A 26,966-nucleotide genomic window follows, 5' to 3' on the forward strand; every position below is an offset into this window, starting at 1 on the left:
TTTTTAACCGACTTCAAAAAAAGGAGGAGGTTCTCAATTCGTCGGAATCTTTTTTTTTTTTTTTTTTTTTTATTTTTTATGTATGTTCCCCGATTACTCAAAAACGCCTGGACCGATTTTGAAAATTCTTTTTTTGTTTAAAAGGGTATACTTCAAAGTTGGTCCCATTTCAATTTGGTGAAGATCTGATGAACATCTTCGAAGATAGATACTGGAACTCCTCAACGGATAAGAGTAAATTGTTCGCGATCAGTGTAATAGCTTAGTAAACAGTAGATTTTTAACCAGTCATAGCATAATTCCATGGGGCCACTAAAAATTGTGAAATAAAAATTTTTTACAAAAAAAATAAAAACCGACTTCGTTACATAAACACTAAAAATTGAAAAATAATTTAATTTATTACCGAATATATTATGTATACAGAGTTAATATAGTTCCATAATAATATTTTTTGGGGTCGGTGCCAATGAGGTGCCATTGTGGAGTCCCATAAAAATATGAAGTCCAGACGATTCGCGCAGGTAAAGCTAATTGGCACCGGCACCAAAAAGTATTATTATGGAACTATATTAACTCTTGTATACATAATATATTCGGTAATAAATTAAATTATTTTTCAATTTTTAGTGTTTATGTAACGAAGTCGGTTTTTATTTTTTTTGTAAAAAATTTTTATTTTATACTTTACTCTGTGGTTTTATACATAAGGCCTCAGCATAAGGCAGAAAACACAAATATTGTCAATTTGTCAAACGAGAGTGTACGAAAGCATAGAAAGAGCACGAAGCCACGAGGCACAACATGAGAGTTTTGAGTTTATATTCTAGATCCATGGTTTTGACACAGGACTGAGGAGGTGCTTAAAATACTAACGATCTCTTTTCAGTACGTCAGCGTCTAAATCATCTCTTTCGAGTTGCGGTGAGACTTGGGAGAGCAACACCGACGCAGCTAACGCTAAAGAGGTTCCGAGTCGGTCAAGTGGCTTGACGTCAAGCACATAGATATGGTTTACTTGATCAAGCGTCTTGATGCGCCCATCAAGCTGCTTGATGCACCCGTCAAGCAGCAAGAGGCATTTTTTATAGTTCACTACGTGATCGTTGTACGTATTAGTAAGTAGTTAGTCCAGAGGTCAAACTTTTCCTGAGTTCGGGGGCATCTCCCGTAATAATAAAATAATAAATCCCGGGCGCGGTTCGCTACTAACTATAATAATTTTTACTGTTGTCACATAACAAAGTGTTGACGACTGACGTCCACCATGTCTGACAGTTGACGTGCAAATGAGCTATGCTTGATCAAGCCGACGTGAACGACGAACGTCGCAGCAAAAAATATAAAGTTGCATCAATCACGCGTCAAACACGTAAACGCTTGACACAAGCATTAAGCAGACATTGTAAACGGTCTAAACGCTTGACTCAAGCAAAATCTACGTGCTTGACGTCAAGCCGCTTGACTGGCTTGGAAGTCTTGGAACCTCTTTACAGGCCCGCAATCGTCTTGTCTCGTTGAGAGTGTACGCCCGATATTCCTGTTTCAGTTGATCTGTGGATTCTAGGGATTCATGGATTGATTGGCCTTAAAGGACTGTTATCCAGGGCAGTAAAATAAATTAAAAAAAAAAAAACAAGGATTGATGCGTCAGATAAATGTCATGGTCAAACCAAAACCAATATGGTCAAACCAAAACCAATGTCAAGAATGTCAAGAATCGATGTCAAGCGACAAACGTCTAATTTTTAATTTATCTCATCTCGATTCTCGAATCTCGAGTTCTCATTTCTTGCCTTTCACAAATAAAAACTTGTGATTTACATAGGCAGTATAAGTAACGAGTCCATAACAAGTTTTAAATGTCTACCGGATCTAAGCATTTTGTTAGAAGTTGGAACTCAAAAGTAGTCATCACAAAGTTTTGTAACTGTTGTTTTTGGTGTGCACAGTGAATTGTTGGTGAATTATTGTTTTAACAAGACTTGATTGATTACTGAGCGTCGAGTTAAAGTTGATTGGAACTAATAAGATGTGGTATGTGCGTCGAATTTGTTTAATTTTATCTTTTCAATTTAGTGTATACTTAGCAAAACTACATGTAGAATATTTAAATGTCTTAAGTCCTTAGGGTCTAAGACTATAAGCACAAAATTAGGTACTTACTATTTTATGAAAAAAGTAGACTATTAAGTCTACTAAAGAGCAACAGACTTATCACATGTTTGCTTGCTATCAGCTTGCATAAACAATTTCATTAATGAATTTCCAAGTAACTATTAAACAAATATCCAAATTGTTGTGGGCTTCTCTGAGTAGGGTTCTTCCAGAATATAGATTTAGTTTTAAGATAACTGAAATAGTTATCACCATCTTTTTTTTTTAAATTCATAGACTAGCGCTTGGCTGCAATCAGACCTGGTGGCAAGTGATGATGCAACCTAAGATGGAGCGCGCTTGTCTAGAAGATGCCTATTCACTTCCAAAAGTGATTTTAATAATGATATATTTTGGGCAATCATTAAAACTATTTCAAATATTTTAATGTATATTCCAAACTTCAACTATTCCAAACTAATTTATGCTCGTAACTTTGTCGGAGTGGACTACACAAATTTCAAACCCCTATTTTACCCCTTAGGGGGGGAATTTTCAAAAATCCTTTCTTAGCAGATGCCTATGTCATATCTGCATCCCAAATTTCAGCCCAATCCGTCCAGTAGTTTGAGCTGTGCATTAATAGATCAGTCAGTCAGTCAGTCTGTCACCTTTTCCTTTTATATATTTAGATTTTAAGTCGATAGCATTACTGTGGCATTACTGTTAAGGTTGCTAAGGTTGTTTTTTTGGTATGTAACCTTATAAATGAAGACATTTTTAGATGTGAATTATTGTTTCAGGTAATGTTGTGAGGGATGTCGTCCGTGCACTGTGTGGTGGTGTGGGAGTGGCAGCACGAGGGCCAGTGGCTGCCACACTCGCCCGGCGTGGCGCGGACCCTGGAGCGGGCGCATGCCAAGAAGCTGACGCGAGTGGTGCTGTCGGACGCGGAGCCGGCACTCAAGGGGCACTATGTCAACTTGCGCACCCTCACACAAAGCTCGGACACGCCCGGTAAAACAACTTGACTCATTAACTGCTGATGCAAAGCCATTTCTGCGCCACATACTGTATACTATACTTGACTTTTTAATTTGAACATTTTATTTAAATACATGTTGTACACGGATTTTCACATCCGCATCCGCAAATGCGGAACATTCGCATTAATTCAGACATCTGCATCAATTAATGCAGAGCTTTTACGGATGCAGATTCATATTTGCAACAAGTCATCATCATCATCATGATTCACCCATCGCTGGCTCACTACTGAGCACAGGTCTCCTCTCAGAGTGGGAAGGATTTATGGAGAACTCAGGCATGCAGGTTTCCTCACGATTTTTTCCTTCACCGTTAAAGCAAGTGATATTTAATTAATTAAAACGCATATAACTTTGAAAAGTTAAAGGTGCGTGCCCGGGATCGAACCCCGGAACTCCGATTAGAAGGCGGACGTCCTAACCGCTAGCTCATACTAACAGTTGTTCGACGCCTTTGAAGTCGAGAGATGCCGCCGCTCGTAATACGTGTTCCTACGCATTTGCGTAGGAACACGTATGAAAGGGTTGTCACAAAATTGGGATTAAAATCGCGGGGAAATCGGTGACATTTTAGACCCTTGTTCTGTTTAGAATTCGTATAGCATCCGTAGACACAACAGTAATGCACCATTTTATGATAGAACTTACTAAACGACACTTAAAATATTTAAAACTACGCTCACGTAAACCCTCGTCCATCAATCACACAGACTACGCGAATCTGTGTGCAGCCGGCAGCGGGCCGCGCCGCCCGCGCTCCGCAACCCACCCCACCGTTGCTCTGTACAAGTACATTCGTAATTGGACTGTATATTTCAAGGCTGTGCCGCTAGGCTATCACAGCTTTTGATTGTAGCAGCTTATCACAGAGTGGCGCGTGCTTCGCGCTTGTTTCCTAGTTGATATCTTCATTCACTAACTGACCAATCAAAAAGTGTAAAATGGTACCTGACAAGGGTGTTACGGATAGTCGCATCCGCGTCCGCAAATGCCGAACATTCGCATTAATACAGACATCCGCGGATGTGAACTTGTAATAACATGGTATTAGCAACAACCCTGGTATATGGACCATGATACAGGAGTGGGCGAGTGCGCCGTGCGTCGCGCGTGCTACAGCGTGCAGTCGCCCGGGGGCCGCGGCGCGCGCTGGGAGTGGGCGCGCCTCGCCGACCCCCCGCGAGCCGCTGAGCTGCGATATGACCCCTTGCCCATGGAGGTGGGTATTGAACACACTTATACTTGGCTAGATATCACTACCCCTATTAAAAATGTGAAAGTGTGTTTGTTTGTTGGTTTATTGGTTTGTTCTTCAATCACGTTGCAACGGACCCACGGAACGACGTGATTTTTTGCATGGATATAGTCAAAAACATGGAAAGTGACACAGGCTACTTTTTTTACACTGGAAAATTAAAGAGTTCCCACTTGCCACAGGATTTTCAAAGACTTAATCCAAGCAGATGAATTTGCGGGCATCGACTAGTTTAAAATTATACATATATTTGTACCTTATCTGTAGAAACCTATTCTGCAGTAGCCTTCAGTTACCTAATTTTGAGACTATTTAGTTTTCCCAACAAAATATTTTATAATAAGTGTCAATTCATTTTTATTTTATGTTTTTATTGTATTGATGAAACCCCAATATAATATGTTTTGAAACTTATCCGACATGGCCTTACCTAGCCTAACATTATGTTCTACTACTACACAAGCATACACAGAATTTTAGATATTTGGAACACCCTTCCAGCATCAGTTTTCCCACCGAATTATAATATGGGTACCTTCAAGACAAGAGTAAATAGGCATCTTCTAGGCAAGCGCGCTCCATCTTAGGCTGCATCATCACTTGCTACCCAGGTCTGATTGCAGCCAAGCGCTAGTCTATAAAATAAAAATAAAAAAATTGTAAATCCAGTATCCTTACCTGCACATCCAGGTGCAATGTCGGCTGGAGGAGTCGTGGACGGTGGGCTCAGAGGCCGTGCAGTGGGAGGGCTGGCTGCTCTGCCTGTGCAGCATGACGGCGCGAGGGCCGCGGGGATGCGCCTTGCGGCTGTTGCGCAGGGCCGCGCACCCGCCCTACCCGCTGGCGCGCTCCGAGCCGCCGCCGCCCGCGCCGCCCGACCGACCGCATGTCGACGGTAAGACCACATTACACCCAGGCGCAACGTCTGGAGGAGTGGTTGGACCATAACAAACCACGCTGGTCAAGTGTGGATTCGCCGACTTCACACATCTCTGAACATTCTGGAGAACTCTCAGGCTTACAGGTTTCTTCATAATGTTTTTCTTCATGTTTTTACAGCAAGTGATACTTAAATGCTTAAAACGCACATAGCTCCGAAAAGTTAGCGGTGCGAACCCGGGATCCTCCTGATTAGGGGCCCACGTCTTAAACCACCTTTTGCTTTTTGATATTAGTTACAATGTTAGTAAAGATTTTTATTTTCATAATTTAATATGACAACTATAAAAATTTACAAAAAGCTAGCACAAACTTTTATTTATTTCTTTATTTATTTAAAATTTTGGGACTAATCTATACATAAGTATAGTACGCGACAGGTCGAGATGGCAATCGGGGAGGGAACGCCTCGTACACCCGCACAGCCCCTGTGCTAACGTGCGGGCGAGCGCGGGTGACGGGCGAGTGTGTGGGGCGTCCCCCCGCCTCATACTCCGATTGCCATCTTGACCTGTCGCGGACTATGTATATTATACAAGTTTCTTGTTGACAGGTCGAAGACCGCGAATACCTCAACAGCACACAGGCTCCAGCGTGCACTCGGTGCAATCCATCCAGTCCGTACAATCCATACAATCTGCCAAATCCGTACAGTCAGCCAAATCGATGCAGTCTTCCAAATCTATACAGTCATCTAAATCTGCACCACCCCGGGACAGGTGTGGGGCCAGGAGTGCCTCGCCCAAGGATAGGAAGCCAGGATTGGCTCGACAAATTCTGCACAACCTCAATATATTTAGTAGTAAGTTCTTGTATTAGTTTCAGACTAATCTTAGCTTAGAATAGAATAGAAATATTTCTTATTCAAATAAATTTTTACAACTATTTTTGACTCGTTAAATGCATCTACAATAGGTACAGAATGCCCTTCCTACCGAGAAAAACCAGCAAGAACCTCGTTTGTTGCTCTTTTCAAAGATTAGATTAATAATTATATTATGCCACGTACAAAAGTAATTGGAGTCCCGCGCATTGCTGCGCATTTATTTATTTCAACCCCTCTTTTTCTGAGAGGAGACCCGTGCTCAGTAGTAAATGACGTAGTATGTGAAGTAATTCTTAAACTGTAGCATTATAAGTATAGATAAGACAGTTTTCATAAATAGTTTTGTCATTCATTTACTAAAAATATCAAAAAATTTGTTTTGCCAAGATATTTGTGGTATAGTGGTCTAACATCAGAAGTGGGATGAAAAGCAGTTGGATTTAAATGTGCACCAAAAACTAGTAACAATGTCTTATAATGATTGACTTTCAATAGGTAACAACAACAAAACAGCAGCAGTAGTCGTGGAACAGCAGCAAAGCGCCGAAGAGCAGCGACACACTGACACTGAGTGTAGCAGCACAAGGTCTGGCCGGCGACACAGTGTGGACACGGTGTCCACCTACCTCAGCCACGAGAGCAAAGAGAGCTTGCAGGTAAATAGTGCATTGCTGATGAGAACATCCAAGGGTCGAAGTCGTCGTCATCATTATTATCAACCGATAGACGTGCACTGTTGGACTTAGGTCTCTTGTAGGGACTTCCACACGCCACAGTCTTGCGCCGCCGCCATGCAGTGGCTCCTCCCACTAACATTCCTTTGTCTATTTTTATGACTTCTAGAACACACTACGACACTAAGACTATAACGGTAGTAATTTTTTTTCGCAGCCTTTAAGCGTTTCGTGGCAAGACGCGGTCATTGCACAGGCTTATATAGCGATAATGGAACCAACTTCATAGGAGAATTGAAGACTTTAGAATGACGGCTTTGTAGAGCGATGTCTCTGTCACTCATATATATGACGTTTGTCGGTCTCAACGACAGAGACAATGCTCTACAAATCTGCTTCCCTTTCTAAAGGTCGATGTACATTACTTTCTGCCGCGTACTGTACTTGTTTTTTTTTAAATTAAAAATGGCGAGCAATCGAGCAGGCGGGTCACCTAATGTTAAGTGATTACCGCCGCCCATGAACATTTGCAGTACCAGAGGAACCACCAATGCGTATGTTTGTATTTCAGCAAGGGTCAGTGGGGGAGCTGCTCAACTGCAGTGCGGGAAGCGATGACGTGTTCGGGCCGACGCCCAATCACCACTCAGACCAGCTGGTTTCCACTCACGACAGGAACATGGGTGAGCTTGCATTTTTATTTCCATTTACCCGGTATGCTGGAACAGCCGATCAGCGAGATTTTGAGAATGTAGAATATAAAAGGAAAACCTGACTGACTGACTGACTGATCTGTCAACGCACAGCTCAAACTACTTGACGGATCGGGCTGTAATTTGGCATGCAGATAGCTATTATGATGTAGACATCCGCTAAGAAAGAATTTTTGAAAATTACCTATCCTAACGAGGACCTTATTTTGACATGTACGTTGTATGTTTGACGACCTCCCTGGCGCAGTGGTGAGCGCTGTGGTCTTAATATTGGGAGGTCCCGGGTTCGATTCCTGGCAGGGGTTTGGAATTTTATAATTTCTAAATTTCTGGTCTGATCTGGTGGGAGGCTTCGGCCGTGGCTAGTTACCACCCTACCGGCAAAGCCGTGCCGCCAAGCGATTTAGCGTTCCGGTACTATGCCGTGTAGAAGGGGTATGGGTTTAATAAAAACTGCCATACCCCTTCCAGGTTAGCCCGCTATCATCTTAGACTGCATCATCACTTACCACCAGGTGAGATTGCAGTCAAGGGCTAACTTGTATCTGAATAAAAAAAAAAATGTACTATGTATATGTATGTATGTGTTTGACATGATGACTTATCTGTACTGGAGAGAAATTTCTTCCAGTTGCTCTAAAATGTGAGAAGATTAACTTTTGATTTGGCTGAACACTATATCTCTTGTCAACAGAGTGCCAACTGAGTTCCGACTTACATGATCTAACCCTCGGGATATCGGGAACGTCGGAAAGCGAGGGGGACCCGACGGAGGGGGACGGGGAGACGTGGGAGGGGATGGAGGAGGCGGGGGAGGAGGAGGTGTGGCGCTGGGTGTCGGAGGTGTCCCCGCAGTGGGGCGCGCTGTGCTGGGTGTGCGCGCGCCCGCTGGCGGACTCGCGCGCGCATCACGTGCGCGTGGTGGCGCTCGCGTGCCACCACGTGCTGCATCTCAGGTGTCTGCGCGCGCACCTCGACCGACTGAGGGAGCGAGGGGTGAGTTGCAGGGCATTGTATGTTTTTCGATGTTTGTCTTGTGTGTGTGTGTGTGTGTGTGTGTGTGTGTGTGTGTGTGTGTGTGTGTGTGTGTGTGTGTGTGTGTGTGTGTGTGTGCGTGCAATAAAGTGATAATGAATTAAATAAATAAATGAACCATAGAGTAAAGACAGATTATTAAAAATCCCTCCGAAGCTTATCTGCGAAACGTTATATTGTGGTGTTATTGAAATTAATCATTTATTTAACTTGAAATTAAAATGTCAAGTTGTGTCAATGATGGCAGCCGTAAAGGTAGGTAAGCAAGCCGTAGGTAGCATACGAAGCTTTTGATTTTATTGTCTCGCAAGGTGTGAAAAGTAGAATATTGAACTTGGGGGTAATACTGTCTTAGTCTTCGGCGCCCCTAAACCCCGCACTTCACTCAGGATTCTAGATGCAACACCCTCGCCTCGCTCGGGAGTAACGCTTGGAATATCCTGGGGCCCGTGACGTGAGACTTATTGCGTTTGATTTCTCCAGCCAGAGAAACATGAGTATAATGTGATGTGAAATGTTCGGTGCGCAGGAGAGCCCGTACATCGAGTGCATAGTGTGCGGGCACGAGTTCGGGCGCCGCTCGCCGCGCGTGTTCGGCGAGCAGCCGCCCGGCTCCATGGCGTGGCGCCGCCAGCCCGCCTGCCTGCCCGGACACCCGCCCGACTCCGCCTCCATCCTCGTCACTTACAAGTGAGCCTCACTTCTATGTAGCACACAGCTCATCACCATCATCAGACTCCACTGCTGGACATAGGTCTTGCGTCGCCGCTAACCTGCGACTGATGTCTGTCCGACTAGTGGGGGGGTCTTCCAACGCTGCGCTTTCCGTGTGAGGTCGCCATTTTAGCACCTTAGGACTCTAACTTTTATCGGGTTTTCCGACTATATGGCCTGCCCATTGTCACTTCAGCTGCGCAATCCGATATGTCGGTAACTTTGGTTCTCTACACAGAGTTTGGTTGGGCTACATTTAGAAACACTGACTGTCCATTGGCTACTTATTCTAAACATGGTTTTGGTCCTTCGAGCCGGATATACAATTACATAGATTATAGATAATGGATATCGAGCGTCAGTTTTCAAACAGAGTGTCCATTCCAGTTTCCAGTCGGGCAGACAAGGGCCGCGTCACCCGTTGCCCGGCGCGCCCTACTACGCCGTGGGCTTCCCGCGACACTCGCTGTTGCCGGACACACCTTTAGGCAGAGAGGTAATATATTATTTTGGGTCGTATTTAATTAAACTGGCAGCAAATTAACTGTAATTTGGGAAAAAATAAAATGGGTTCCATATATTTAATAGGGTGGCGACTAAGGTTAAAGTAAAGTAAAGTAAAAGTAAAATATGCTTTATTGTACACCAAAACCAAAACAATAGACATATAACAAATATAGCATGTACAAGTAGGCGGCCTTATCGCTAAAATAGCGATCTCTTCCAGCCAACCTTAGAGTAGAGGATATAATAAAAATTAAAGAAAGCGGAAGGGGTGTACTAATTAAATAAAGTAAATACACATAATATACGTATGTATATATACACAGGGTGGCCGGGGATGTGACGTCCAAAAGAAAAATTGATAATGATGATTAAAGATCAAGTTTTTAAATGGCCTCTTCATTCAGCTCGCCTACTCAGATTTCGTTTCGCTACATAGGTCGAGGAAAATACTTAACACTGCCAATTTCTTTTATCAGGTACAACTATTAGTCGTCGGCAAAATAAGTTCCCATATTATATTTTGGGGATGGAGACTAAATGAAAAATGGCATGTCACGAACTAACGTTTCCATATCTAGCGTTTCGTTTATTATGAGCAACAACCCAGATCATTGAGCGAAACTAAGTATAGCGTTGATTCTGTATGTGGTCTCACCACTCCTGATGGCTTCTTTAGGTGTTGTCGGCACTGCGCGCGGCGTGGGAGCGGCACGTGCTGTTCACGGTGAGCGCGTCGCAGACCACGGGGCGCGAGCACGTGGTGGCGTGGCGCGTGCCGCCGCCGCCCGCCGCGCCGCAGCACTACCTGCCGCCGCACCCGCCGCGCCCGCTGCCCAGGCTGCTGGCCCACCTCTCGAGGTTGCTGCGGGAAACTGAGAACGAGTGATGTTTCTTTACACGTTCGGCACGACCATCACAACTTACATTCCATATCATAGTGACCTTTCCGACAACAACTATAACATAACTAAGGTTAGGGCATTTTAACATTCGGCGTCATTACCTGCCGCCGCGCCCGCTGCTCAGACTACTCGCCCACCTCTCGAGGTTCCTGCAATAAACTGACTACGAATAATGTTTGCCTCCACATGCTCAGTACTACTAACATTCCTTACCATAGTGACCTTTCCGACAGCAACTATAACAACTAAGGTTAGGGCGTTTCAATATTCGGCATCATTACCTGCCGCCGCGCCCATCGCGCCCGCTGCTCAGACTACTCGCCCACCTCTCGAGGTTGCTGCTCAAACCTCCACATGCTCAACACGACCGTTACATTCCCTGCCACAGTGACTTTAACGACAATACTTGAGGTATATCGACACTTTAGTACCGACAAAAGACAGTCAGTGCAATTTGCTGGTGCCACTATCCGCTCGCCTGACGTGCAACATTACTGCACAGTGAGTAACATGATTTTGAAAAGTTTTCATAACGTGTCATGAGCTGCCGTCATCTTTGTTGTAACTTTCATCTCGCTTCACAATACGAAGTTCCATTTCCAAACGTTATCAATACTTTGTCCTTTCAATATTTTAAACTAAACAAGTCTCGTTAAGTAAACTAGACTGGGAAAGATCTGCATTTATCAGCTATATATTTCCACTATTATTTTTACGTAAATCTCATATTTTTGTTCTATTTATGTGTAGTATTAGATTTATATATATTTAAAGACAGACGTAGTATACTAATAAATTAGTTAAATTATTTTATTGTTTAACTCATTTAAGTTTTGCAACAAATCCATTTTGATGTGTGACAGTATGTTTGTATGTTTTACAACAATCAATGTTGCATGATGTTATCTCTATATGTAATGTATGTGTAAATGACAAATATCTTGTAAATAATATTATGTAATACAAAACTACGTTATAACAAGATTGAAAATTACAATTTAGGTAATAAATCGATACAATTCGTTACGTCAGGATGTTTCTCGAGTCTTAAGTCTTATATGATATTTCGATCGATATTTTAAATCGATAGTCAGGCAGAAATTCAGTATTTAGAGAACCTGGCCATATGCTGGCCTAAATATAAGATTCAAGTCTTCCATGTTTTTCTAATATTATTCGTTTAGCATTTATGGTCTTCTAAGACTATGCCAGTAGTATTCATGGTCTTCTTAGACTATTCCATTACAATTTATGGTCTTCCAACACTATTCAACTACATATAATATGTATAATGGAAATCACTCACGATAATTTAAACGCTAAAATATTCCAGTAGAATTTATGGTCTTCCAACACTATTGCAGTAATATTCATGGTCTTCCAAGACTATTCCAGTAGAATTCAAGGTCTTTCAATATTATTCCAGTAGAATTCATAGTCTTCCAATATTATTCCATTAGAATTTATGGGCTTCCAACACTATGCCAAGAATACATAGTTATTAAATTAATTTTTAACTTTACATCTTGTTATATTTAAGACTGACTCAAATACGACTATTCTGAATATATTTACATTATTTAATCTATAATTTAGATTATATAGATCTTGCCAGTAAGTGCCTTAGTGTTAACTGTATTTCTGTAATGTATTACAGTACACGTCACGAAAGTTGATAAAGAAGGCAGCGTTATACGCGTTATGCATAGGGATGCAAGGTTTACAAAAAATATATTATCGATATTAATATATATTGAAATAGGTCGAGTTTGATATATCGGTAGGTATAGTACGCCGATATATCGATACTTATTGATATTTTTATTTTTATAGGTTCGTAGGTTTTGTAGGTTAATAATTATTAAAAAAATTACTGCTCCGGAACTCACACTGGATTGCGTTCGGTAGCTTCGCACGAGCCACTAGGCGCGTTCCATGGCTCAGTCACCACCGTCACCACAGATTAAGGACATTAAAGCAGAGACCAATCAATGGTTTTTTAAAGATCTGGCTGCCATCAATCTTTTTAGACCGACGTTGCATTTAATTCAATTTTATTAATTGTAATCTTGTGAATTTGGGTGGGTAATTTCGATATTTCGTTACGATATTATTGAGTTTATTCCATATCAATATATCGATATCAATGTTTAGTTGATATCGATATTTTAGGCTTCGATAGATAGATATTTATCGGTTCTCCGATATATCGTTGCATCCCTAGTTAGAGCTTATCGTGCATATGCACATATTCCGGAGATCGAATATCAACTTTCGTGACCTTTACAATTGTAACAAGCGAGGTATCCAGTCTTCCTTTAACATATCTTCCGAAGAAAAGCTTTACCATTTCAGATGAAATGTTTTTATTGTATAGGTAGAATTGATGCTAAAGCAGTTATATTATAAGCATATTACAAGATATAAATGAACCTTTTAAATATTATTGAGTAAATAAGTAAATAAATTTACATTATACAAGTGTTGGTTTTATTTACCTACTAATTTAATAGGTAACTCTCGACCTCTTTGTACCACGTACGTGTCTATCCACGGAAAGAAGTTAGTATAGCGCTCTCTCTGTTACGCAATCTCATACAAATGACAAAGACAAAAATCTGAGTGGTCGCTAACCATTTTGAGTCACTAACCACTAGATATCTATATAGGATAACTCTAGCAAAAACGAAGATAGGTTATAGTACCTACTAATGATTAATTAGGTACTGATAAGATACCACAAAAAAACCAGCCAAGTGCGAGACAGACTCGCGCACCGAGGGCACATAGTCGTATTTTTTGACATTTTTCACGATAAATCAAAAACTATAATGCATAAAAATAAAACAAAACTGTTTTAGAATGTACCTACAGGTAAAGCCCTTTCATATTATGATACTCTACAGTATGGTAAATAGTAAATAGTAGGTAATTATTTGTTCATTGAACACATTTAAATTTTTTTTGGTGATTTAACCACAAATCCATGGTTTTCAGATTTTCCCCTAAGGGGAAATTTGGAAGGTCTTATAGCACTCGCTTACGTGTGCTATAAGACCTACCTGCCTTCCAAATTTTGTGATTCTAGGACAGGAAGTACCCTATATGTTTCCTTGACACACTAGACGGACACATAGACAGACAACAAAGTGATCCTATAAGGGTCTCTTTTTTTCTTTCGAGGTACGGAACCCTGAAAAATATTAGAACTGTATAATAAGCAACGTTCGACACTACTGATTTCATCCATGCGTGTAAATTATGCTGTCGGGAAATCCACCTGCAGGCTACATCCGCCATATAAATACAATAAGCCAACGCATGCTACACCCAAATCACTAGGCTCCTGGGTAGCAGTACTAGCAGGCCTTCGCCAGACGTCCCAAGACTTTCAGATCAAATCAAACGGTTTATTCAAAATAGTTAATATATTACACTTTTTGACAGTCGGTTGTTGCATTTTGTAAGATGATATAGTGGTGATAACTTTACGCGAACTTAAAACGAAAGCTACGAGGGTTCCAAACGCGCCAGGTCTGAGAAGAGCCCACAACAAACTCAGCCGGGTATTCTTTTTACTATCACCACTTTACAAAATCACTTAAATTTATTAGAACTATCACAAAGCCGTTAAGCAACTCATTCCCAAGCTTCCTTATCATTTCAATAATCCTTTACATTGTAATAGGATTTTTCAATAAGTTTACTTAGATCGGGTCTGAAGTTACCAAAATATTCAAAATGGAGAAGAAAGGCGTATTTGACATCTTGACGGAGGAACAGCTTCATGACGTAGCAGCTCGAATGTCCGCACCTGGTTCCCAAATTGTCAGTTGCGATCTCAAACCAGCTTGCGAGGACGGCGTAGCTGGTTACCTCGGCGAACACTACAGGATGACGCTGTGCGTCAATGAGCACAATATTGTGCGAAAGATTTATTTGTTCGTCAAGACAGTGCCGACGGGGAATAAGCCGAAAGCCGACTTCATAGAGAAGAACCAGTTTTACAAGAAGGAAGCGTTGTTTTTTCAGTTGCTTCAAGATATTCAGGAGGTTGACTGTAAGTGTATACTTGCTTTAATATTTTAAAACAAACTCGATACGTCTGCTTTTTTCTGCAATTTTCCGTTTACCGTAAGCTTTCATCATCATCATCATCATGATCAACTCGTACCCTAAAAAATCGGTGATGGGATGGAATTTCAAAGATCCTGAAACACGTATTCTTCATTTTTGCCCGATAATTCAAATATGTAGGTAGGTACCACTTGAAAAGTGACGTACTTACAAACGTTCTTCTCTTATCTAACATCTGCTTAGGGGCATAATTTCCAAAAAATCCTTTATGATTGAGTGCTTAGGTACCTACGTCATAAAAGTAACATAATATTATTGTTAAAATTTCAAGTTTCTAACCCCAACGATTGTTCTGTCCAATGAAATCTGAGTTGAATTGACACACAGACGAAAATTAAAAAAAAATTGTTTTGGGGTTTATATCGATTAATGTTCCTTCCGATTAAATTTTTTTCTAAATATATTTTAATGTACAGAAATCGTCTAGATACACTGTTATTATAAGTAGGTTCCTAGTCAGGTAAGTAGATACCTACCTATAAATGATACAAATAATAAGTGTAGGTATTTTATTTTATTGCAGATGTAAATCCCTGGTGCACCAAAGCAGTAATTCATACGGAGAAGATTTTGGTAATGCCAGATCTGTCCATCCACGGTTACAAGACACGTTCATCTCAAACATGCTTTGATCGCAACCACATCCTCGTGGCGGTCGACTCGCTGGCCCGCTTCCACGCAGCCTTTGCCAACTACTTCACAAAACGAAACCAAAGAAAACCACACTTTCTCGACGAAAATGGCTTATTTAACGAGCCTTTTAGCAACTTTCCATGGCTAAAATCTGCAGCTAAAGTCACTCACAAGGTTCTTAAAGAATTTTCATCGAAAGCAAAACATTATCCTGCAGATTTGGAAGAAAAACTATCTCAACTCTACATTCAAGGTTATACCAGTCTTATAAATGATGAAGACACCCTCAGTGTAATTATTCACAAGGATTTATGGGCGAGCAATGTACTGTTTCAGTACCAAAATGATGTACCAATAAATGCTGTGCTGGTCGACTTCCAACTTTCCACTTATGCTCCACCTACGTTTGATCTGATGTCGTTTTTATACTTGAATACATCCAAAGAATTTCGGGATCGTTATGAAAGTGAGGTTCTTCAGAATTACTATGGAATATTCTCGGAGAATTTAGACGTTGCTACTAAAAGGAGACTGCAAAATTTGAACTATGGTTTTGAAGGATTCTTAACCTGGTGCGAGAAGGCCCGCATGTTTGGAATAGTCCAAGCGAATGTGAATATTCCCTGTGCCGGCATGGATGCTGAAGCGAGGAAGTCGATGTTCAATGACCCAGATACGTACCTGAAGCACCTGACGGAGGACAGATCTATGCTGGTGGTAGAGCATGCCAGAGAAAATGTTCAGTTCAGAGACAGGGTATTGGAAGTTAGCGAAGACTTCGTGGAAAAATACGTTTTGGAAAGGTAGCGAGAGAAAACTGACTCGATCAATCTAGCGATTTTTTTAACAAGATTCTTTCATAGTTGTACTAATTAATGAGCCATACCTACGTAGAACTGCTTCGGATGGCCGGTGAGCCGACTCTTTATTCGGAACTTTATTTAAAAGAACTAGATTTACTAAGTAACTAGGTACCTAACTTCATGTGACAAAATAAATAAAATAAAATAACAAATATTTAAATGTGTCGAGTTTGGTATCAAATTATTTGATACTAGATGATGCCCAAGATTACACTCGCGTGGATTTAGGGTTTTTTTAAAAATCCCATGGGTTTCTCTTTGATTGCCCGAAATAAAAAGTACCTAGTCTATATATCCGTCTTCAGGATGCAGCTATCATTGTACAGTATACGCGGCAGAAAATAATGTATACCTTTAGACCGAGACAGCGGATTTGTAGAGCATTGTTAGGAATTTGTTGATCCACCCCTTGAATACCCCCATGTTGTAATCTAATGGGAACATCGCCGAACACCCAGGTGGTAATTTAGGTAGTCAGCAGAGCCTTAATAGCTCAACCGGTAAAGGAGTGGATTGAAAACCGAAAGGTCGGCGGTCCAAACCCCGCCCGTTGCACTATTGTCGTACCCACTCCTAGCACAGGCCTGAAGCTTAGTTGGATAGGAAAGGGGAATCATGGCTAATATTCTTTAAAAAAAATGGTGAAATTGTTTGCGGTGGCGTGCAGTGCGGTTGGAGGGAGGCGATATTATCTTGGAGTGATTGCAGGACCTCTGTAGCCCAAGGTAAAACCGATTGCATACATGTACCTACATGTGGCAACAATTTTCCACTTGACGTCCTATCACTTATACATGATCCAGGAAGGGCGAGGTATATAACAGGTTTCCTTTATGCATGATTGCAGACAGAAGTTGCGCAGTAGATCGTACCTAAGTAGTTTACTGATTAGGTAGGTACCTAACCCAAATCAATCGACTACTTAGCTTACGCTCGCGACTTTGTCCGCGTGGACTACAAAAATTTCAAACCCCTATTTTACATCCTAGGGTTTGAATTTCGAAAAAAATTTCTTAGCGGATGCCTACGTCATAATAGCTATCTGCTCTGCATGCCAAAGGAGACCGACCGTCTCCCATATATCGTTGGGCCCAGAAATTGATGAACCGTTACAAGTTCGAAATTAGAGTCATCATTTGTTAGATAAAAATATCTCCTTTAGACTGCTTTAGTTTCAGTTGAGTGACAATTGCATAATCAAAATATATGGGCTCAAATTGGCAATTATATGTATATTATATATTACTTGCTTTAACGGCGAAGTAAAACACCGTGAAGAATCCAGCCTGAAAGCTCTCCATAATAATCTCAAAGGTGTTGAAGTCTGCCAATCAGCACTTAGCAAACGCGGTAGAATACCTACCTATTATGTTTTCATATATTTTTTTGTTACCTACATTAAAACGCGCTTTTACTTTTCTTTACTTTTAATTTATTTGAACTTTATCCTTTCAACTTTCAATTAACTTCAAGCATCAAAAACAAGACTGGTAAGAGTGAAGTATTTTATTGAACCATAAAAATATAGTTATCTAGTAAAGTGAGCAGCATTGACCTAATTCTGGTTCACACCACGGCGCTCATTCCACCCAGTGTCGCAACAAGCCTAATTAACATTCCCGCAGACGACAAAAATGGCGAAAATATCCACGCTCAATAAAAACACGTTTATTTTATCGATGGCAAAGATCATTTTGTTCATGTATTATTGTCCTTACGTAGATTTCTGATTTCTACGTAAGTAGATAAAGTTCAAATAAAAAAATCGCAAATTTCTAGACCCCGCGGAATGAGCTGATGATATGTCAGTCATCCAGTTTCTCCTAGATATGAAGATACCTTTAGGTCTGCTCTTGTGGGAGGCTTTAGCCGTGGCGGCATATCTTTGCCGGTAGGTTGGCGACCAAGTGGACAAAGAAACATCAAACGAGTTGCACCTAGTTGGGGGCGTTTGTTTTGGGACCTTAACGTTTATTTTTGAACTATGTGCCCTGCCCATTGGCACTTCAGCTTTCCCGTTTACCTACCGTCAGTTACCTACTCTGTTTCACGTACCATCCATATCCGGATCATCAGTGGCACACGTACCTACCTACTGTTTGAAGACTTTGGTCTTCAAGCACCGTGGAATTTAGGATGAGAAGACAACTTGAAGCTTCACGAACGCGGGCCAGCCGAATTGAATTCGGCGGCTGTACTAGCAATGTTCTAAAAAAAAACAAGTGAAAGCAACTTATTATTTTTAAAATCTTACTGCATAAGATATAAAGTTCTCTTTATGTGCAATATTACATGATTGTCGTCTATTATTGGATAATTCACCGACAAGGAAGCAATTCTGCAAGTGCACTGTGCATCCTAGTCGCCGAGCATTTGACATTATCCAGAAACACGATCAGATGTGCATCGGGAAGACAAAATGGATACTTGTGTTGAAAATGGGAAGCTACTGAAGAAAACAGAAGACATATTAACTGAAAAAGAACTTCATCATATAGTAAAACAGACGACGAATCAAATATATGAAATTATTGATTACCATATCAGACTAGCTTCCGAAGATGGCCTCAAAGGTTTCGTTGGAGACCACTTTAAGATGACAATTAATGTAAAAGAAAATGATTGTATGCGGAAGATACACTTGTTTATCAAAACTTTGCCGCTGGTGAACAGGCCAAAAGCAGATTTTATTGTTGAAAACCAGTTTTTTAATAGAGAGGCCTTGATGTTTAATTTGCTTGAAGAGATGCAGGAAATGGGGGGTAAGTTCTTGCATGAGTTGTAACTGCTAAGCCATAATATGTAAGCAATAAATTTTGTATGTTGTCAGTAGTAGTCAAAGCAGAAATGCTCCCCTACACCCCATATCCCTCCTAATTTTCTAGCTTTCATTCCGAAATTCGTACTATGGAATATTTCATTTTTTGTGTACCAATTGTCTCTCAAGATACGGGTCTCCTAGTGTGGGAGTCAGGACTATAACTTTAAATTATAGAATGTAACTGACTGTTTCATTATTTCATTCATAGAAATAAATTAAAATTAGGTACCTACAGTACGCGACAGTTCGAGATGGCAATGGATGTATGAGGCACTATCCTGCACTGGATTAGCGTAGGGGCTGTGTGGGTGTGCAGGGCGTCCCCCCGCCGATTGCTATCTCGACCTGTACACTTTTAAGAGTTGTTGTATTTTGTAAACTGTTGTTAGAGAACTAATTAGCAATTTGTATTTATTTCAGGTCAGAACTCCTGGTACACAAAAGCCTTTATTCATAACGATAACGTATTAGTGATGCCTGACCTCTGTGAACAGGGCTACAAGACATATCCGGTGCAGCGATATCTCGACAAAGATCACATTTTCGCCACTGTATCGGCGGTAGCGCTGTTCCACGCTGCATTTGCCAAATACGAGTCAAAAAAGAAATCTGAAGATCACGGGTATAATTTTATGGATAAATACGGCGATACAGTGTTAGAGCCACCGATGTCTTTTGGTGACACGCTATGGGTGAAAAGCGGTGCTAAGTTGACCAACAATTTTCTTAGAGAATTCTCCTCAAAACAGGATCAATACCCGGCAGATTTAGAAGCAAAGTTATGCGAACTTTATATTAAAGGCAGTAATACTCTTAAAGAATATAAAGATACCCTTAATGTAATCGTTCACAAAGATCTATGGGCAAACAATATACTGTTTAAGTACAATGGTGATGAAGTTACAAATGCTGTGCTATTAGATTTCCAATGTATTCGATACGGTCCTCCCGAATTCGACGTCATGTCCCTGCTATATTTGACCACTTCTAGAGATTTTCGTGATCGATATGAAAATGTACTCCTCAGACATTATTATTCAGAATTCACGGATAATGTAGATGAACTTACGAAACAGAGAATGCGAGATTTAAGCTATGATGAAGATGCTTTTTTAATTTGGTGCGAGAAGGCTCGCAAGTTTGGCATGGTGGTAGCGATAATGATTTTTCCGTATTGTTTAATGGATCCGGACGCTGCTCAGAAGGTATTTGACGATCCCGACACGTACATAGAATGTATGGCAGTTGACAGATCTGCGCCTGTGATATCCCACGCGTGGGAAAACTCCCAGTACAGAAACAGGCAGTTGGAAGTTTGTGAAGAATTCGTCGAGAGATTCGTAACAGCGTAAGTGTAAATGTGGAGTATAATTTATAGCAAATTGATATGTTACTGAAAGGTTAAGGTTATTTTACTGTAGGTAGGTACCTATAACAATATCGAATCATTAAATATAAATTAGTTTATTCCCGAAATATTTAAAAATATACTTATAATAATTTACTTTCATCCTATTCCCTGTTATAGTATCTAATCACAGTACCTATATAGTTCCCTAAGTAATATAAGCATTTTTGTTTTTAAGAGAATTTGCAAACAACCTTGCGGTGCGGCGGCGGCGGCGGCGGAAATCTCATTCACGAATAAAAAAATGAAAAGCTGGATATATCAGTACATAATAGTTCAATGGATATATCCTCACCTATAAACCGACAAACTTGCAGCGGTGATCTTGTTTACGAATATATTTTTTAAGTTGGATAGGTACAATATGGCTGCCCTGAGTGAGACCATCTGTTCGCGCCATCTTGGACGTGTCACGAGTCACGACTCGCGACTCGCACACAGCCTCCATATCGGGCTAGACGACTAGCAAGTATAACATTTAGGCTATCTCACGGTGACATTTAGGTATAGTCCGCGACAGATCGAGATGGCAATCAGGGTATGACGCGGGGAGACGCCCCGCACACCCGCACGTCACCCGCGCTCACCCGCACCGGGCTAGCGCGGGGGCTGTGCGGGTGTGTGGGTCATGCCCTCCCTGATTGCTACCATAACCTGTCGCGTAATATACTTATCGAGATTGACATCTTGTTTGAGGGCCTGAATGGCCTTTGATTAAAACATACTGCAGCTGGTTGATACTTTATTGATGGCCCTTGGCATAATTTCACCAAAATATAAAAACTATTTATTATTAATAGCCTTGCCGTGATAGACAACCTCCAGAAATCGGTTAAAAATATTTTAATTCATCTCATTACCTTACCTTAACAATATTCAATTTAAAAATTAAAGTAGATTTCTTTCAACGAATTCTTCAGAAATCTCCAGCACCTTAATCTTGTAATATTCATTTTTTCGAGCGTACTCCAACACTAAGTCGCATCTGTCTTCCGAAATATGCTTGTAAAAAGTATTCGGATCATTAAACGACTCTTGCGCTGCGGCCGTCGACATTAAATTGAACGGACAGAACGAAAGTGGGACCATAATCCCAGCTGGGCGAAGTTTTTCACACAATTTGAAGAACTCCTGGCGATTGTAATTCAATTCGACCATTCGTTGTCTTGTAAGCTCATCGATACTCGCCCAAAACACGGAATAATAGTGATCAAGTACGTCCCTTTCGTGCTTCTGTCTAAATTCCCGCGATGTAGTGAAATACAGGAACACCAACACATCAATAGCTGGAGGGGCGTATCTAGCACATTGGAAATCTATCAGAACCGCGTTGACTGGTTCAGTTTCAGAATAATTGAACATGACGTTGTTTTTCCACAAATCTTTATGAATAATCACGTTAAGAGTGTCTTCGTAGTTTCTTAAACTGTCACAAGCGTTTAAGAACCATTTCGTCATCGACTCTTCTAGATTTACAGGATATTTTTTGATATTTGTAGAGAACTCCTTTATGACGCATGTAGTCGTTCTAATAGCGGCCCGGAGAAAGCCGCAGTCGACGAATAGAGGATCTCTGAGAAAGCACGCATATTCCTCATGTAATTCAGGGTTAGCGTTGACTTTTGTTTGATGTTTAGCAAACGCGGCATGGAACCGAGCCATGGACTTCAGTGTGACCAGCACATGGTCCAGGTCGAGGTGTCGGGTGGGTGTCCTGTAACCTTCCACTGACAGATCGGGTAACACCAACGTGTTATGATTGTGTATCAGAGCCTTCACTCCCCAGGGACTTGAATTTGAAACTGAAAAAAGATTTTCTCAATTCACTCTTCTGTTTAGGAAATATTTAAGTAATAAAAATAAAAAACCGGCCAAGTGCGAGGCCAGACTCGCACTTGAAATATCTCATTTCCGAGCTAAACATCGCAAGTCGCAACATTCCGTGAAAGAAAATCCCAAAAAAAAAATCATTTTTTGCTCGCAGCCTACAAACTAACTAAGTACTTACTTATTTTATGAATTATTGTTTTCAGTATAACTTAGTTGTTCAAATAAGGATAATTTATAACGCAACATTTGGTTTTGGGTCAACGTTCTACCTACACCAATAGCAAATTTTCAGGTCTGTAACTAATTTCGTCTACGAGCTAGAGACCAGCGACACACGGACAGACAGATAGACAAACAGACAGCAGAGTGACATTAATAGGGCTCCGTTTTTACCCTTTGTAGTTTGGGTACGGTTCGGAAATCTAAAAATTGTAGTAAGTACTTACATTCTTCATCTGCAAAGTTTTCAAATATTTCGTAAGTCGAGCTTTCTATGCCAAAGAAGTTGTTATCCTTGATGAATCGAGCTTTAGCTGCATTCACGCTCGGCATGGCCTTGACAAATAAATGCATCTTCTTCTTCTTCACCGAATCCCCTTCCTTTATGTGAAGAGTTAGTTTGATGTGGTCTCCGACGAACCCCGACATGCCCTCAGTTGCCGACCTCAGCTCATGTTTAAGGAGTTTGAATTCAGTTTTTGAGTTTTGGCTTATAATGCAATTAATTTGCTCTTCTGTCAGAATATCTTGTAGAGTCTTCCTTTTTGTTCCACCATCCATGTTTATCTAGTAACAGTTTTCAACTGTAGTACAACAAGTGATAAGGAATGGAATAAGGATGTAGCAGTGGTGAGCATTGTGGTCTGATATGGGAGGCCGGAGGTCCCAGGTTCAATTCCCAGCAGGGGCAATTTGCGAATTTATAATTTTAAATTGACTCTAGTTTGGTCTGATGCAAATTAAAAAAAACCGGCCAAGTGCGAGTCAAGCTCGCACACTGAGGGTTCCGTACTACAGTCGTATTTTTTCAACATTTTGCACGATAATTCAAAATCTATGATGCATAAAAATAAATAAAATTCTGTTTTAGAATGCACAAGTAAAGCCCTTTCATATGATACCCCACTTGATATAGTTATCTTACTTCGAATATTGAAAATACTAATTATTAGTTCATGACTCGCTGTGACATATTTGCTGACAAATGGGCTGACCTCATGGGTCAGATCTTGCACTTTTGTGAAAGTTTATAATTTTGCTTTTTAAAATTTATAATTTTGACAATTTTTGTAAGTATGTTTATGTTAGTTTGTACTCGTAGTTTAATTAGTGTAATTGGCTTTATGGCCGTTCTAATTAAATAATAAATAATAATAATAATAATAATAATAATAATAATAATGACCACAATTTAATTTTTTTTGTGTGATCTAGCCCTAAATTCACGGTTTTCAGATTTTCCCCCTAAAGCCAGCTATAAGACCCACCTACCTGCCAAATTTCATGATTCTAGGTCAACGGGAAGTACCCTGTAGGTTTCTTGACAGACAGACAGATAGACAGACAAACAGACAGACAACAAAGTGATCCTATAAGGGTTCCGTTTTTCCTTTTGAGGTACGGAACCCTAAAAATAAAAGTAAGTATAATAAGTAAATAAAAAAATAAGTAGGTGTTCTAATAATAATGTTAAGTTTTTGCTACCGTTCTAATAAATAAATAAATAAAAATCTTTTTTATTCGAATACACTTTTACAAGTACTTACGAATAGTTGGACGCATCTACCACTGGTTCGGAATGCCTCTCATACCGAGAAGAACCAGCAAGAAACTCGGCGGTTGCTCTTTTCAAATATTTGATATAGGTACAAGATTCTTGGATTAGGTTCTGGTTACACCCTGTATAATATTGTATGATGGTATGGAAGTGTAATACAATCCTTTGCGAGTCTAACTCGCACTTGACCGGTTTTTACAATAAAATTTAATTAACTCACCAAATCACCATAGACAAAATAAACGTCGATTCTGAATTATTGTATTATTATGTACAAACTATGTAATTTAATTGTAGGTACATAACTAACTCGGTATAAAACATATAGGTATGACTTTTAAGATACATGTAGTTACATTTTAAGAAATATACAACCTTTGAAATTGTAATAGGACACGACTTGCCGCGAGTGCAAAGGTATCTTATGTATGAGGAAAGCAGCATTTGAATGGTGCGTCCCCAGATCTTGCTGGGTTTACATCATAGAGCTATAAACGACAACATTTGCAGATCCCGTATAACTACATTCCAATCCAAATATATAAAAATAAAAGGAAAAGCTGACTGACTGATCTATCAACGCAAAGTTCAAACTACTGGACGGATCTGGCTGAAATATGGCATGCAGTCCTGACTTCTGCTGCGCGATTGCGGGAGAATGAGAGCTACAATGTCACGATCGCAATCATCTCTGATTGGTTAACGCTCGCTCACTATTGGCTACAATGCATTGTTGCAACAAAATCGGACAAATTCAACCAATCAACAATTGAGATTGTAATAATGATTGATGCAGGTTTTAGACACTGATTAAATCAGTAGGTACCATGTAGGTACCTAATGTGTCATAATCTGACATCTAAGTAGGCAGGTAAGTATACCAAAATCGCGCTCCAAATTGCCCACTCGTATCCATTTATGATACAAGATATTTTTATGAATGATCCAAAATACCTCTGATTCCTACGTAAAATTTCCTCTTTCATTTTATCCATGCCTATTTAAATTTTAAGGTACCTATTTTTACTGTTTTACTAAAATGCCTTACAGTAATAAAATATCAGTAGGAACCTAGTTACCTACTATAGTTCTGAAAATTGAAATGAGTTAATTCCCGTTTAATTTAATTGAAGAGTCCCATTGACATTATATACTACTTCGTATGGACCAGGGCCATTGAACAAACAAAATGGCACCGACTCAGTGGTGCATTATGCAACCTCAGTGACGTCTAGATTTCAAACGGGTCATTCATTAGTATCTAAGAGGTGGCGCTGATTTATTTGCTTCCAAAACCGTGAAAAATTTCGTTTGCTTGGGCATATCTTGTTATTTATATCGATGGTTAATTCTCGTACCCATACCATACCATATCCAATTCCATACTAATATTATAAATACGAAAGTGTGTCTGTCTGTCTGCTAGCTTTTCACGGCCCAACAGTTTAACCGATTTTAATGAAATTTGGTACATAGTTAGCTTACATCCCGGGGAAGGACATATGCTTCTTTTTATCCCGGAAAATCAACGAGTTCCCACGGGATTTTTAAAAAACCTAAATCCACGCGGACGATAAGTCGCGGGCGTCGTCTGAACTGTGAATAGCAGAATAATTAGCAATGAGCACCATATCGGTGCCACCATGACGACCTCCCTGGCGCAGTGGTAAGCGCTGTGGTCTTATTAGTGGGAGGTCCCGGGTTCGATTCCTGGCAGGGATTTGCAAGTTTATAATTTCTAAATTTCTGGTCTGGTCTGGTGGGAGGCTTCGGCCGTGGCTAGTTACCACCCTCCGGCAAAGCCGTGCCGCCAAGCGATTTAGCGTTCCGGTACGATGCCGTGTAGAAACCAAAGGGGCATGGGTTTATTAAAAACTGCCATACCCTTCCAGGTTAGCCCGCTTCCATCTTAGACTACATCGTCACTTACCACGAGGTGAGATTGCAGTCAAGGGCTAACTTGTACCTATCTGAATTAAAAAAAAAAAACCAGCCATCACCATATCAGGACGAGCGCAGGCTTCGAGGAAAATCTTGTTTTCTACAAGCAATGGATGCGACGTCACCAACCATGACCTGTTTTTGATGATTTGCAATTAAAATTATTCCTTAGAATTCAAGTTTACCAACCTATTTATCTCTAAATAGTATAAAACAAAGTCGCTTCCCACCGTCCGTCTGTCCCTCTGTGCTGTGCGCTTTTAAATCTTATAAACTAGGCATTTTTTTGCGATTTTCATTAATAGATAGAGTGATTCAAGAAGTTTTACACGTGTAGTTTATTTAATACTAGCTGAAGCCCGCGACTTTATTCGCGTGGATTTAGGTTTCTAAAAATCCCGTGGGAACACTTTGATTTTCCTGGATAAAATTTTTGTCACTCTCAAAGTCTTTAAAGTGTGTTTGTTTGTTGGTTTATCCTTCAATCACGTCGCAACTGAACAACGGATCAACGTGATTTTTTTCATGGGTATAGTTTAAGACCTGGAGAGTGGCATAGGCTACTTTTTATCCCGGGAAGTCAAAAAGTTTGTACGGGGTTTTTAAAAACCTAAATCCACGCATACGAAGTCGCGGGTATCAGCTAGTTAATTATATTGCTGACACATTGCACTTTATAAATAGGTTTAACCTTCGGATACAGATTGTAGGTTAACACTAAGTATAATAATAATAAAATTCGACTTAATTTCATGACCAAACTGATCTGACCATATGGTTGGAATTCGGAACCATCTATCTAACTCTGAAACACCTAGGCTTGCTTAAAATTCCCATAGCTTCAAAAT

At 40.4% G+C, this 26,966-nt stretch overlaps 4 protein-coding genes across 4 annotated transcripts; 3 read left to right on the forward strand and 1 right to left on the reverse strand.

Annotated features, from left to right (window-relative positions):
• The first annotated feature begins 1,752 nt into the window (after positions 1-1,752).
• On the forward strand, positions 1,753-13,189 carry dx (deltex E3 ubiquitin ligase). Its single transcript, XM_069503326.1, has 11 exons — positions 1,753-2,037; positions 2,901-3,114; positions 4,226-4,362; positions 5,089-5,293; positions 5,891-6,139; positions 6,659-6,819; positions 7,409-7,520; positions 8,245-8,546; positions 9,115-9,275; positions 9,687-9,795; positions 10,483-13,189. The coding sequence occupies exons 2-11, from the start codon at positions 2,916-2,918 to the stop codon at positions 10,690-10,692; spliced, it is 1,845 nt and encodes a 614-aa protein (XP_069359427.1). The 5' UTR covers positions 1,753-2,037; positions 2,901-2,915; the 3' UTR covers positions 10,693-13,189.
• Positions 13,190-14,220: 1,031 nt separating this feature from the next.
• On the forward strand, positions 14,221-16,317 carry LOC117988987 (uncharacterized). The gene is made up of 2 exons (XM_034976286.2): positions 14,221-14,768; positions 15,369-16,317. The coding sequence occupies exons 1-2, from the start codon at positions 14,450-14,452 to the stop codon at positions 16,283-16,285; spliced, it is 1,236 nt and encodes a 411-aa protein (XP_034832177.1). The 5' UTR covers positions 14,221-14,449; the 3' UTR covers positions 16,286-16,317.
• A 2,379-nt stretch (positions 16,318-18,696) lies between these two features.
• Positions 18,697-20,677, forward strand: LOC117988863 (uncharacterized). The gene is made up of 2 exons (XM_034976132.2): positions 18,697-19,103; positions 19,583-20,677. Exons 1-2 carry the CDS (start codon positions 18,761-18,763, stop codon positions 20,512-20,514), a joined length of 1,275 nt encoding a protein of 424 aa, XP_034832023.1. The 5' UTR covers positions 18,697-18,760; the 3' UTR covers positions 20,515-20,677.
• Positions 20,678-21,458: 781 nt separating this feature from the next.
• Positions 21,459-23,180, reverse strand: LOC117988988 (uncharacterized). Its single transcript, XM_034976287.1, has 2 exons — positions 22,847-23,180; positions 21,459-22,372 (listed from the first exon to the last, which is right to left on the reverse strand). Exons 1-2 carry the CDS (start codon positions 23,178-23,180, stop codon positions 21,459-21,461), a joined length of 1,248 nt encoding a protein of 415 aa, XP_034832178.1.
• Between the last annotated feature and the right edge of the window lie 3,786 nt (positions 23,181-26,966).

This window comes from Maniola hyperantus, chromosome 15 (assembly GCF_902806685.2).
Source record: "Maniola hyperantus chromosome 15, iAphHyp1.2, whole genome shotgun sequence".
In the NCBI taxonomy this organism is placed as follows: domain Eukaryota; kingdom Metazoa; phylum Arthropoda; class Insecta; order Lepidoptera; family Nymphalidae; genus Maniola; species Maniola hyperantus.